Source organism: Pleurodeles waltl, chromosome 4_2 (genome assembly GCF_031143425.1).
Source record: "Pleurodeles waltl isolate 20211129_DDA chromosome 4_2, aPleWal1.hap1.20221129, whole genome shotgun sequence".
NCBI lineage: Eukaryota > Metazoa > Chordata > Amphibia > Caudata > Salamandridae > Pleurodeles > Pleurodeles waltl.
Window position 1 is genome coordinate 554,141,078 of NC_090443.1, and position 15,082 is coordinate 554,156,159.

A 15,082-nucleotide genomic window follows, 5' to 3' on the forward strand; every position below is an offset into this window, starting at 1 on the left:
GACAATTCCCTAGGTGCCTGGTAGTGTCCATGCTTTACTGAGTGATGTACAGTATCATTTTCTTCACCTCAAAATAATGTGTCGACATGCTTTGAGTATTTCCCATCTTGAGATGATTACTAGCTATCATCACAGGGGAACAGCCCATGATCAAATGAGGGGTGTTCATAAACTAGCCACCTACTAGAATTAAATTCACTTCCATTTCAGGCCAGAAAATGCAGGGTAAAACCGCCCTACTTGTCAATCGAACAGCCTTAGCTTTAGAGTGCATATGAGTACTCAACATGCTATACTGAGTCAGTTTTCTTTCAGAATAAGCGGTTTACCAGCAACTAAATAACTTTTCTGTGCCCAGTTTACTGATCTCTTAGTCTACAACAGCACAAGGTGGGATGAAACTAGTGGGAACAATGTCTCGCTGAGATGGCATATCCCACATTTTCCATTAATGCTTCTTTTACCATCCACTAACTGCAGTACATCTGAAACAGGTGTCTCCAACCAGTCGCTCGTGAGCTACCAGTGGTTTTGAGGGGGGGGGGGGGGGGCGCGGCAGGGGGCAACACCCTCTCTCCCTTAGGAAATAGGTGTTACATGGCTTGGGAGGGGTACCCTCTCCAAGCCACTGGTATGCTTCGAAGGGCATATTTGATGCCCTCCGTTCATAAACGTCTACACCAGTTCAGGAACCCCCAGTCCCTGCTCAGGTGCAAAACTGGACAATGGAGAGGGGAGTGACTACTCCCCTGTCCATCACCACCCCAGGGGGGGTGGCCAGAGCTCCTCCAGAAGTTCCATGGGTCCTGCCATCTTGAATCCAAGGTTGGCAGGGATCTCTGTGAGCATTTGATTGGCCAGGCACATGACGTCAGAGCCCCCTCCTGATGGGTGGTCACCTGGCTAGGTGACCACTTCCCCTTTCAAGGCTATTTAGGGTCTCTCTCCTGGGTGGGTCCTCAGATTTGGCTTGCAAGATTCCAGCAGGATTCCTCTGCAACCTATATTTCAACTTTTAGCCACTGGACCCATGACTGGACCCTCTGCTTGCAACATTGTTTCCAGGCTCCTTCCAGCTTCTGCAACATTTCCCCGGCTGTGCATCCTCTGAGGGCGGCAATTCTTCAGCATGCACAAGAAAGAAGCAGGAATCTTCCTTGGAGTGAATGTGTCACTTTCCTGTGTCACTTTCCTCCATCCGCAGGCACCAACTGCAACAACAACTGGCTGCGTGGATCTCCTCATCCTGAGCTGCGTTGATCGTGCATCACGGGTGGTGGTCCTCTCTGCTAGCTGTCCAACTTTGGTGGCGGTAAGCCCTTGCCTTCCCATGCAGGACATTACCCACATGCACCATGTCTCTTGCAGCTACCAAGGATTGTTTGCATCTCTTCCAGGGGATCTTCAGGCTGTGTGTAGCCCCAGCCCCCAGCACTCTTTTCTGCGACACACAGCCCACTGTGTGCTTCTCCTGCGGTGTTGGACCCTTCTCCACTTGTGCTGCGTGGACTCCTATGCGACTCCTGGCTCCTTGTCCAGTGGGTCTCCCGTGGCGTGGAAAAGCCACCAACAAGCCAGTGCCTGTTGGTAGCTTTTCCACGCCACTGACCGACTGCAAGCATCCACCCAGCGTGGGAAGTTGACTGCATCCTCCAGGAATTCTTCACCTGCTCCATAGCTGCATTCCTGACCATCTTCACCCTACTGTCGACCAACTCCTGCAACCACAGCTGAGTGGGTAGTAGCTCCTGCTCCCTCTGGACTCTTGTGTGACTTCTGGATTTGGTCCCCTTCTTTCGCAGGTCTTCCTCTTCAGGAATCCAAGCTGGTTTCTTGCAGTCTTTTATGGGTGTTGCATTTTCTTCTTTTTCTTCCTTTGGGGTGGTTTAGGGAAAATCCAGTAACTTACTCCTTTCTTCCTGGTGGCTAGAGGGCACTGTAGTACTTATCTTTAGGCTTTCTTAGTACCCCCAGCTCCCGTCTACACATTCTACTTACCTAGGTGGGGGTCCTGTGTTGGCATACCATTTTTTTAGTATATGGTTTAGGCTCCCCCTAGAGTCGCTATTGTCTATTTGCACTGTTTTCTATCACTTTCTGTGCCTCTTACTGATCACTAGTGTACATATTTAGTATGTTTACTTACGTCCTATTGGAGGGTTGCCTATCTAGTCTTTGGTACTGTATTACTGTAACAAAGACCCTTTATTTTTGTAACGCTAAGTGCTTTCTTTCATGTGTGTGAGTACTGTGTGACTACAGTTTTACTGCATGAGCTCTGCATTTCTCCTATATAAGCCTTGGCTGCTCATCCACAGCTACCTCTAGAAAGCCTGCTCCTAGACACTGCCTATACTACACTAATAGGGGATATCTGGACCTGATATACGTTTTAAGTCCCTCAGGTACCCACCCCACACACCAGGCCAGCTTCCTACAGACATCAATCACTTTTAATACTGAGAAGACAGAATGTTACATTCCACTTTTAAGTAAAGTAGGGCTTGCCACATCTGCTGCTTCAGCACCTCATCCTTTACCTTCCTATTAATAAATAGCAGATTAAACATATCTGTATGACAATCAGTACCTTTTAGGGTTTGGAACTTTGAAATCTTTTTTTTCTTGTTTGTCCCTACCCACATTTACCTGCAAGTACCCAAAGAGTTATGTCCTGCAATCCGCTGCAAGAGAAATGGTGCCTCTGAATTTTCAGATTAGTTATATAATCAGGGATGTGGAATTCCTATCGCCCGACGCCCGGGACATATTGTTTGGGGTCAAGGGCAACAAGTTTTTATGTTTACTTTGTCCTTGGGACAAGTAGGCCCAACCCTCTGCAGCACAAACCCTTTGGCTGCCTGTTTACAGAGAGTGGAACTCTCTGCAGTTGAGGTAATGTGTTTCCAAAAGATAATGCTGTTCGAACTTGTATTTATGGTTCATTATTTGAAAACCTTCATTATTAGGGGGAGTGCTGTAAATAAATGTTTTAAGGTCACACTTCACTACTGACGTTGGTTCCAGTACCAAAAAAAAAAACGTGTACACATGTTTGAAAAGTTTAGGCTATGAGGCTAAGTATAATGCTCCCAGAATGCTCTCTGATTAGATGCAAATGAAATGTCATTTAGTAAAAAGTTTTGATGCATGCTAGTATTTCCCAAAAATATTTCTAATGGAAAATCAGTGTAACCATTTTCAACACGATTATGGGAAGCATGAAAATAAACAAACACTGACAAAGCCAACTGATCTGACATATTTTTATAAGTCTTTTAGTTTCATCAATGCGTGCCTTGTTTTGACATGGCTTTTGTAACACTTTATTGTTGTGGGAGCTACCAGGCCCTCAACATTGTAACAAACACTGGCAAAAAAAAAAAAAAACGTTTTTGAACTCTAAAAGCACACGTTGCCACCAGTGGCATAACAAAGGCCCCGCAGCCGCCTTCCAGGGGCCCATTCAGCACAGCACCTGTCCTGAGTGAGTCTGGAGAGGGGGCTCCTCCATGTTCTTTGCAAAGGGGCACCCTCCAGTTTCGTTACGTCACTGATTGCCACTGTAGTTCCTGACAATATGCTCCTTGTGGAAGAGAAGAATGCGATCACTCACAGTAAAGCCAGCCAAAAGAGAGAGAAATAGAAGTTTAATAAAAACAAAATGTCTTTGTTAACACCAGACCTAATTAGGGACCAAGACCCACATGTAGGTAGCTTTTTGCATGTCGCAAACAGTGACTTTTGCTGTTTGCGACGTGCAAAAAGCACATTGCTATGCACAAACCCAGTTTTGCGATTCAGTAACCTGGTTACCGAATCGCAAAACGGGTTTGCGACTCGCAATTAGGAAGGGGTGTTCCCTTCCTAATTGCGACTTGCAGTGCAATGTAGGATTGTTTTGCGAACGCGGGCGCAAACTAATCGCAGTTTGCACCCATTTCAAATGGGTGCTAACACTTTCACAAAAGGGAAGGGGTCCCCCTGGAACCCCTTCCCCATTGTGAATGTCACTGTAAACATTTTTTCAGAGCAGGCAGTGGTCCTGCGGGCCACTGCCTGCTCTGAAAAAATGAAACGAAAACGTTTCATTTTTCGTTTTTGTAATGCATCTTGTTTTCCTTTAAGGAAAACGGGCTACGTTACAAAAAAAAAACTGCTTTATTGAAAAGCAGTCACAGACATGGTGGTCTGCTGTCTCCAGCAGGCCACCATCCCTGTGAGGCCGCCATTCACAAGGGGGTCGCAAATTGCGACCCACCTCATGATTATTCCTGAGGTGTGCATTTGCGAAGCCCTTGCGAATCACAGATGGTGTCAGGGACACCATCCTACATTCGGATTTGCGACTCGCAATTTGCGGGTCGCAAATCTGAACCTACCTACATGTGGCCCCAAATTCTTAAAGAAAGTCACAAAAGTGCACCCATGGTATATGTCGTACCCCTATAAAATATTTGTGAAATGTATTTTAGCATGGGTAAATATGCATGTGTAGATTTGCTCATGTGAACATCTATTGAGCATTTGCAAGTTCATTTTCCCTCCATCCACTTTCTTCCCAACCCTGGAAGAAGTTCTAATTCTGCCATTGTCAGGAGTAAATGTCCAACCTTTCTTATTATGGGAAAATATTAGAGAGAAGCTGGTGAAAATCTTTGAAACATGCAGGTTAGTAGGTTTGCAGACTCACAGGCATTCCAGCCCTGAAACTATTGCTCACTGCTTCCTCCAGCCCCAGTATGCAGATCTGCAGAAAGGTGGAAAAATAAGGAAATTGCTACAGTAGGGATTGAAACTGCAAGTATTCAAGCCCTACTATGGTAGTAGCCCTGACATAATCAGAGAGGCTATTATTAGAGCTCTTACATAATGAGATTGCTGCCATAATTTGGCGCCACACTACATGGCACCAAAGGGACAAGTAGATCTTTTTACAGGACAAGTAGATTTGAGAAGCAACCTGTCCTGTGGACAAGTAGATATTTTAATAAATTCCACACCCCTGATAATAATTATATACCATTTTGCTCTGTATGCCAACTGCGCTATTACAGAACTCTACTAGCATACATATAAATGTAGATATTTCACATTAAGATGGCGACTCTGAAAAACATGTACTGCTTGTTGAGCAATCAAATAAGGAAAATATGAGCTATCAGCAACAATAGTTTTGAGTCTGAGGCAACTCTAGTTAAACATGCTGTACATTATCCTGTATTCTCGAGGCTAAGTTTGCAGAGGCAGCCTTTTTTCACTTGCATAGAGGTTGTAGGTGTTGACAGAGATGATGTAAAAATGACATTGATCTGTAATCCACAAAAGCCCAGTGAAGACCGTATTTTTAGATTGTTTTCTATCATTTGGATTTTAAGCAGACATACACATCTTCTGCTTTTAGTACGGTGACCCAAAGACACTTGCCATTGGTTTCTGCATGTTAAAAAAAAAAAAAAAAAAAAAAAAATTGCTAACTGTTGTTTTTTCAGCAGCATTGACTCTCAAAGCTCTGGCCTTCAAACACAATCAACAATACAATACTTAGGGTTCCTTAATAACAACTTTACAGTTACAGGACTAATGAGTCCGAACAGTTTTGTGCACCCACCTCTAAGGGCTTCACCCATGCAAGGGCACTTGGTATTGCTTGAGCAGCAAGTTTCAGGTAGCAGCATCTGTAATAATATGGAGAATATATCATACAGAGGGTTTTCTACAGTTCAACAAGATTAGTTAGAAAAGAGGTGGTTGCCATTTGACAGTTTGTGTAATCTATACAGCAAATAATTTAAACAGCTTTACAGAGAGTCACTGAGGGAAGAAACGACATGCATAGATAAAGTGTGCACTTGGAAAATAATCAGACAAATGATAGGAGACAATGATTTTAAAGGTAATTTTCAGAGATACACAGGCTAGAATCAGGCCAGGCAAATAAACAAAGGAAATATATAGTAAATGAGCTTTTAATCAAGGAATAGCATGTGGAAAGCGGCAAACAGAGTTTAATAGGGCAAAGGACAAAAGGGTTGAAAACTAGAAAAGAGCCAGGTTGTGAATATATCTGAATATAATTCAAAGCCACTGTATCACGGTTGCCGGGAAAAACAAAGGCAAACATCAGAAATGAGGTAAAATGCTGGAGAAAAGAGAAAACCTCAGAAGATGTTGCATGGAGACACTAAAGAATTACTAGAGTGGTATAATTACATTAGAAAGCTGACTAATTAAAAGGCGGAACCATTTTCAACATTAGAAAATTAAAACATTGAGTATCAAGCTCTAAGGCTGCATATGAAATGTAAAATTCTAATTTACATATAAAGTTGGTTCTCCAGCAATGGGATCTTCTATAGATTTAAAAGCGTATTTGAATGTTTCCATCGCATCATACCAGGAACCATTCTCCATTAACTCCAATCTGATGAGACAACTGTTTATTGAAAAAATTTCTATAGCACCCAAGGGTGTCCGAGTACTTCACAGAGAACAACAACAATGATATCTAGGTTACACTGAACACATTTGAAGGAAACTAGATGTAACAGTGGAGGGGATGGGGGAAGGAATGCTCAAAATGCCAGGAGAGAAGGAAGGGAATGGAAGAGGAGAGGACAGAAGGGGGAATAGAGGGAAGGAAGAGGAGATATGTGAGAAGAGCGCAGCCTAGGAGGGACAGAAAACAGGAGGTAGTCAGGTAGAGAGGGGAGAAAATAATAAAAATAAAAATAGAGGGTGATGAGGTGGTAGGAAAGAAAGGGACATGAATAGGGGTGTGGGAAGAGTTGGGTAAAGAAGAAGGGTTGGAGCAAGTGAAGGCCTTCGAATTCTGCCGTAAAACATCAGGAAAGAGCCAGAACTCAGCAAAAAGATCAAGCAATCTTATCCTATTCTTGACGTATTTTCACTGTAGCAGTCATTCTCCCTCAGAAACACCTGTGAAACTGTGCATGTGTAGTAACCCTTTGACCTCATTTGAAATTAACCAAACTTCACCTACTGAGGAGAAAAGGTCTTATGCTCAACTATACTCTCCAGGCCTCCATCAGAGGCCACGATACCAAAATGAAGCTAGGTAACAAACGGTGAGCCTAAACGCATGTGAAGTTACGAAACAGAAAAAAAAGCAGAACAGCATTTATCGATAAATAACTATTTCTTTCTCTAGCATTGGCTCTTCCATAGCTTCTCATGCTAGAATCAGAATAGTAAGCAGTAAAAAGAACAGTTTATAAAGGAAGGTGGGAAACCAGGCTTACCTTAATTGAAAAGAGATTGTATAGAAGTGAGTGACCAATGGTGGACTCTATTGCAGGTAGCAATGTATTGTGAATGTGTTTCAGCTTTTTCATGTTGTTGCTCTACAAAAGTCTATCACAGCCAATCCAGCATGCAGGTCTGCAGATTCTGCCACCACCAGTGGTATGGTACCCTCAAACTCTGGTCAACAGTGGTCTGTTGCTTTTGGTGTGATGAACAAATGTTGCAGCAATCCATTTTCCATTCCCTTGTTTGGACAAAGGCTTGCCCTTGATCAGGTGGCAAAAGGAGACAAATATTTTGTCAGAGTGTCTGAACTGTTTACCTGTGGCTATGTAACATTTTAAACATCATCTCACTTTGAGAGAGTAAAGGGCTCTTTCTGCTTGGTTAAGTGAAGCCTGGAAAGAAAGACTTGAGAGTAACAGTCTAATTCAAGTGTAAGTATATTGGTTCCTTAGATTTAAGAGTAGGATTTATATGTAAAATGCCTCTGTCTGGCTCCTTGATGATTAGTACCTGCAAAAGATATAAGGCCAAAAAACAAGGTAATTTACCGGAAAGCATCTGTTAACTCTGCTTGGTGAATGAGTTTGAAGGAACTCTTCATCAGTTGTGACAGCACACTGTTTAGTCACATTATAGGTCTTCTTGGTGGCTGGATCTCGGGGCATGGGAGAGGAATTTTCTAAAGCTTTCCAGAATGCCTAATTCAGCGATCTCAAGAGTGCTTAGGAGCCAGTCCATTAAGCCCAGTGACCCCAGATTTGGGTATAGCAGCCGGTCTTTCTGTTACAACAGTTGAAATAGGCTTCTACTCAGTAACAGAGGTAACAGAGACACAGAGGAGTTCTGTAGTCCAGAAGGGCCTGAACCAAGCAGGAGCACACAATGATGCAGCAATATTCTAAGTTTAGGTTTGTGACTGCTAGTGAAATGTGGAGAAATATAAAAAACAGTAGAAACTATTACATTCCATGTCACTGAAAATGCATCTCCGCTTGGTCTGGGCTGCCAGTGTCTTCTGGCAATAAACCAGCATTTTTTATTCAAATAAGCCAAAATCATATTGCCAACACTCTGGAACCCAGTCTCCAGTACTGATGACTTTAGTGACAATTGCCCTCTGGCATGCTAAGCAACTGTCTACCTGTTCATGACTCTAAAGTAGTGCTCTACTTTTAGAGAAATGGCACTGCGGATCACTCTTGAGCATATCCGATGGCCCACTTGAAAGAATGCCAGCAACAGGGTGCCCCCTGGATTGTAAAAAATATGGAGGTGCTGTTGCGCGTATTAAATCTGAAGAAAGGCAAATACTTGGGTGAAAATGCAAAACTTGAGCAAACTGCAGTGAGATAAAGGACACAGAAAAAAGAAACGTCTTCATGCCTTTAAAGAATCCTTGCTGAAAGTACCATAAGTGAGTACACTCCAGCCATCATTAGAGGTGTCTTTTTTCATTGCAAAAGCAGATGGTGATCGATAAAAAATGGAGGCCTTGAGCTCTGTATCTTCTATGTGTGCAGCAAAATAGGGATGACTTTACTAGGTCCGCAAACAGGGCTATATTCTCAAAAGAGCCAAGATGTTGAGCACACAATTTTTCTTGAACTGATCTGTCACTTGGTGGTGGCAACTGAGTGCCAGGGGAAAGAAGGCAGGTATTATTCAAGAGGGATTTTGATTTGCGAACTGACATATTTATGATGTCTTTAGAATTGCATTACTCTTTCTTGCTGTCGTTATACAGTCCTTTGATGGGAAAGCTTTCCCTCTCCATGTGTCAAGGATGTCCTCTAAGAACTGGATCCTGGTGGCTAATATGAGTGATGACATGCTGGCACTGTACGTCAGACCCAACCAACTGAACAATACAAGCCAAGTGGAAGATGAAGTCACTACTTCTGCAATGTTCTTGTACTTGATGAGACAGTCATTCTGGTACCAAAATGTTATAGCCCCTAACTTCTGAGTTACACTACAATTGGTGCTAAACATTTCATAAAGATTTGGGGTTCAAATCTCAGCCCGAATAGTCGACTGAGAAAAGAATATCTTTAAGTGCAAGTACTTCTGCTGTTTGTGATTTAACATTTTGTGGCTCTACACATCTTCAAGGACCAGCAACTTCATGTAGTCTCTCTCTTGAATGTTTGTTCAGGAGGATTAACGTAAGGAATTTATGTCCAGCTGCCAGGCCTAAAATGGGCTGCCATTCACCTGATTTCTTCCTGATCAAAAAGACTATTCAGTGGAAACCTTTGTTGCTGTTATGTGCAGATGGACCCCCGGCACCCTTTCCATAATGCAGAAAGATTCTCTGCTTGTAAGTTTGGAAGACTGTGAATGGCTTTATGTCTGAGCAGCATTGAGGATGGTTTCCAAACAACGTTTTGTCTGTTTTAGGGGTGTCTGCCCAGTGATAAAGTCTCTCTGATCCCTTGCTGCAAAAATCCTTGAAAGGTGGTGGTATTTGAAGGCTTACCAGCCCCTAACTTAGCTCTCACTTTCTGTATCTCCTCATTGGTATGATAGCCGAATAATGTTATCCCTGGGACTACTTTGTTGTCAATAGGGGCCGAGCATTGGGCTTATGGTCAGAGTGTCACTCAGGGAAGACTTGAAAAACACCTATGTGGAAATTGTCTTCTAGAGAGATCTGCTAGTATTGCTTAATCTCTGAATCAGATCACTGACAATCATGTGTCCCTTCTACCCCAGTCCATCGGTTTCTAACTGTTTAATGTCTTGAACTAAAGTACATCTCCTAAATTAACTAAGGCCATATGCTTTACTTCAATCCTAGTAGCCAAAAACGATTTGACAGATGAGATAAAACTGTTTTCTTGTTTTTGTCTAAAAGGGCCTTCATTATTTGGATTGGCCACCTAGTTTCCAATGAAGATTGATGCATATCAAATGAAACATATTCATGTGAACTAAAGGGTTGCATATTCTACAGCAGTATAGGACAACAGATCAAGAAAGGACAAAATGCATCAGGAGGAGACTTTTTTGCAGGATCATCAACATAAAACTGTTTAGGGAAGAGACGTGACAAAGATGGCTGCCGCAATGGATGCATTGTGTGAAGCTCTGGGCAAGGACCGGGTACAATCCTACGATATATTTTGGCCCTGGGGCACCCATATCCCTACAAAAGAGTCCACTGTAATAGTCCTCTGGAGGGGCAGCACTGTTGGCAAGGTTTGAGAGCCCTAACCAGTGGTGTGCAGCCTGAGAACGGTGGCACTTGTGCATGACCACCTGGTGCCAGGCCGCAGACACAGGCCCCACCACACATCGGGAGTGGAAGCTGGTCCCTAGTGCAGCCATGGAATTGGAGGCCTCAAAGACGAGCAGACCCAAGGAACTGGTCAGCACTGAAGAGGAGGCATCGGGGCTCATGTATGGCTTGGGCGGGTGTGAGAAGGTAGCCTCTTTCTAGCCTTGTTACCCCCACTTTTGGCCTGTTTGTGAGTGTATGTCAGGGTGTTTGTCACTGTTTTCACTGTCTCACTGGGATCCTGATAGCCAGGCCTCAGTGCTCATAGTGAAAACACCATGTTTTCAGTATGGTTGTTATGTGTCACTGGGATCCTGCTGGTCAGGACCCCAGTGCTCATAGGTTTGTGGCCTATATGTATGTGTCACTGGGACCCTGTCACACAGGGCCCCAGTGCTCATAGGTGTGCATGTATATGTTCCCTGTGTGGTGCCTAACTGTCTCACTGAGGCTCTGCTAACCAGAACCTCAGTGGTTATGCTCTCTCATTACTTTTAAATTGTCACTAACAGGCTAGTGACCAATTTTACCAATTATATTGGCTTACTGGAACACCCTTATAATTCCCTAGTATATGGTACTGAGGTACCCAGGGTATTGGGGTTCCAGGAGATCCCTATGGGCTGCAGCATTTCTTTTGCCACCCATAGGGAGCTCTGACAAATCTTACACAGGCCTGCCACTGCAGCCTGAGTGAAATAACGTCCACGTTATTTCACAGCCATTTTACACTGCACTTAAGTAACTTATAAGTCACCTATATGTCTAACCTTTACCTGGTAAAGGTTAGGTGCAAAGTTACTTAGTGTGAGGGCACCCTGGCACTAGCCAAGGTGCCCCCACATTGTTCAGAGCCAATTCACTGAACTTTGTGAGTGCGGGGACACCATTACACGAGTGCACTACATATAGGTCACTACCTATATGTAGCTTCACCATGGTAACTCCGAATATGGCCATGTAACATGTCTATGATCATGGAATTGCCCCCTCTATGCCATCCTGGCATTGTTGGTACAATTCCATGATCCCAGTGGTCTGTAGCACAGACCCTGGTACTGCCAGACTGCCCTTCCTGGGGTTTCTCTGCAGCTGCTGCCAACCCCTCAGACAGGCAGCTGCCCTCCTGGGGTCCAGCCAGGCCTGGCCCAGGATGGCAGAACAAAGAACTTCCTCTGAGAGAGGGTGTGACACCCTCTCCCTTTGGAAAATGGTGTGAAGGCAGGGGAGGAGTAGCCTCCCCCAGCCTCTGGAAATGCTTTGTTGGGCACAGATGTGCCCAATTCTGCATAAGCCAGTCTACACCGGTTCAGGGACCCCTTAGCCCCTGCTCTGGCGCGAAACTGGACAAAGGAAAGGGGAGTGACCACTCCCCTGACCTGCACCTCCCCTGGGAGGTGTCCAGAGCTCCTCCAGTGTGCTCCAGACCTCTGCCATCTTGGAAACAGAGGTGCTGCTGGCACACTGGACTGCTCTGAGTGGCCAGTGCCACCAGGTGACGTCAGAGACTCCTGCTGATAGGCTCCTTCAGGTGTTAGTAGCCTTTCCTCTCTCCTAGGTAGCCAAACCCTCTTTTCTGGCTATTTAGGGTCTCTGTCTCTGGGGAAACTTTAGATAACGAATGCATGAGCTCAGCCGAGTTCCTCTGCATCTCCCTCTTCACCTTCTGATAAGGAATCGACCGCTGACCGCGCTGGAAGCCTGCAAACCTGCAACATAGTAGCAAAGACGACTACTGCAACTCTGTAACGCTGATCCTGCCGCCTTCTCGACTGTTTTCCTGCTTGTGCATGCTGTGGGGGTAGTCTGCCTCCTCTCTGCACCAGAAGCTCCGAAGAAATCTCCCGTGGGTCGACGGAATCTTCCCCCTGCAACCGCAGGCACCAAAAAGCTGCATTACCGGTCCCTTGGGTCTCCTCTCAGCACGACGAGCGAGGTCCCTCGAATCCAGCGACACCGTCCAAGTGACCCCCACAATCCAGTGACTCTTCAGCCCAAGTTTGGTGGAGGTAAGTCCTTGCCTCACCTCGCTGGGCTGCATTGCTGGGAACCGCGACTTTGCAAGCTACTCCGGCCCCTGTGCACTTCCGGCGGAAATCCTTCGTGCACAGCCAAGCCTGGGTCCACGGCACTCTAACCTGCATTGCACGACTTTCTAAGTTGGTCTCCGGCGACGTGGGACTCCTTTGTGCAACTTCGGCGAGCACCGTTTCACGCATCCTCGTAGTGCCTGTTTCTGGCACTTCTCCGGGTGCTACCTGCTTCAGTGAGGGCTCTTTGTCTTGCTCGACGTCCCCTCTCTCTGCAGGTCCAATTTGCGACCTCCTGGTCCCTCCTGGGCCCCAGCAGCGTCCAAAAACGACAAACGCACGATTTGCGTGTAGCAAGGCTTGTTGCCGTCCATCCGGCGGGAAAACACTTCTGCACGACTCTCCAAGGCGTGGGGGATCCATCCTCCAAAGGGGAAGTCTCTAGCCCTTGTCGTTCCTGCAGTATTCACAGTTCTTCAGCCTAGAAAGAGCTTCTTTGCACCAACCGCTGGCATTTCTTGGGCATCTGCCCATCTCCGAGCTGCTTGTGACTTTTGGACTTGGTCCCCTTGTTCCACAGGTACCCTCAGTCAGGAATCCATCGTTGTTGCATTGCTGATTTGTGTTTTCCTTGCATTTTCCCTCTAACACGACTATTTTGTCCTTAGGGGAACTTTAGTGCACTTTGCACTCACTTTTCAGGGTCTTGGTGAGGGTTATTTTTCTAACTCTCACTATTTTCTAATAGTCCCAGCGACCCTCTACAAGGTCACATAGGTTTGGGGTCCATTCGTGGTTCGCATTCCACTTCTGGAGTATATGGTTTGTGTTGCCCCTATCCCTATGTTTCCCCATTGCATCCTATTGTAACTATACATTGTTTGCACTGTTTTCTAAGACTATACTGCATATTTTTGCTATTGTGTATATATATCTTGTGTATATTTCCTATCCTCTCACTGAGGGTACACTCTAAGATACTTTGGCATATTGTCATAAAAATAAAGTACCTTTATTTTTAGTATAACTGTGTATTGTGTTTTCTTATGATATTGTGCATATGACACTAAGTGGTACTGTAGTAGCTTCACACGTCTCCTAGTTCAGCCTAAGCTGCTCTGCTAAGCTACCATTATCTATCAGCCTAAGCTGCTAGACACCCTATACACTAATAAGGGATAACTGGGCCTGGTGCAAGGTGCAAGTACCCCCTGGTACTCACTACAAGCCAGTCCAGCCTCCTACAGCGGGTCGTAGGTCCAGTGGTGAGAGCAGGCTGGACAGCATGAAGGCCCGCTGGAAGCAGAAGCACACTTGCCCAGCCTGACCCTGGTCCCTTGTGGTGAAGTACCACACTTAGCTGTCTTGAGAGGCCAGTCTTGCTAACTCTAGGCCAGTGCTCAATTTGTAAATAAAAATGTGACAGTGCCCAAATCCCTCCTTTTAAACATGTGGCTGCTGCAATTAAATGTGCAAACAATGAATACTGAGGCAGCGTAATCCTGAAGTCATCTCGGCCTCTTTAATCCATTTAATGTCACTCCCTGCCCATTCAGCTCACTTTTGCAGCTTTCTGCTTTTCCCCTGTGTGATGCTTTTTCATTTTTTTCTCTTCCTCCGTCTTTCCCATATGTGTCTTTTGCTTGCAGTGAATGCTTGAGGCAGAAAAATAAAACACCAGCCCTTAAAAATAAGTGCTGGTGCTCCGCACAAGAAATAACAAGCACAAATTAAGTACTTCTCTAGGCACATGATTAGAAGGCCTGCAAGGTGAACAACAAGCCTTCCAGGTTTCACCACCCTTGATGGGTGACATCAGCTGTTGGGAGATGCCCGCTGACCAGACTTCATAGACGTAGTGAATTAATGCTACAAACTCCTTACTGCATGCCCTCTTGCAATTAGCGCTGCTGGGAATTTGGGACCAGCCTATAATCTGCCCCGTCCCAAATAGCTATGCCACAGTGAAAAACAGGCAGGCTTGGACCAGACAAAGGGGTATATACTACACAATCCCCCCCATCCCAAATAGCTATGCCACAGTGAAAAACAGACAGATTGGCGTGTACCAGACAAGTGGGGTGTATATACACTGCACAACCCATGGAAAGGTGTGTATTTGAGCCCTCTTAATGATTGGGCTCTACTGCACCCCACTATGCTGGTAGGCCAATTGCTGGGAGATGGCTAAACTCAAATTGACCACCACCCCCTTCCATGGTATACTGGAGATCTGTGTCAATGCCATCGTCTGGGGAGGCCCTCTAAGCCAGCTGTGTTCTAATCTGGAGAAACATGCAGGACAATTTTACAAAATCCTACAAGGCAATCCTCGTCACCAAAAGTAAGCTGGAACCAAAGACGGATGGAGTCATAATAACCGACAGAAAGGCCTTCAAAAAGGCCTTCTGGTTTACCGCTGACCTCCACAAATCTAAGCAAAGCTGCCGAAGACTCGAAAGAAAGTGGCACCAAGATCAGACTCTGGACAACCTCACAG

General features: G+C 45.2%; 1 protein-coding gene across 3 annotated transcripts in view; it reads right to left on the reverse strand.

Annotated features, from left to right (window-relative positions):
* TDRD5 (tudor domain containing 5) overlaps positions 1-15,082 on the reverse strand; it is a 1,060,335-nt gene that overhangs the window by 367,947 nt on the left and 677,306 nt on the right. For all 3 annotated transcript variants that reach the window (XM_069232097.1, XM_069232096.1, XM_069232098.1), the window contains exon 11: positions 5,612-5,678. In XM_069232097.1, coding sequence (XP_069088198.1) covers positions 5,612-5,678 — 67 coding nt within the window. The remainder of the gene's footprint in view (positions 1-5,611; positions 5,679-15,082) is intronic.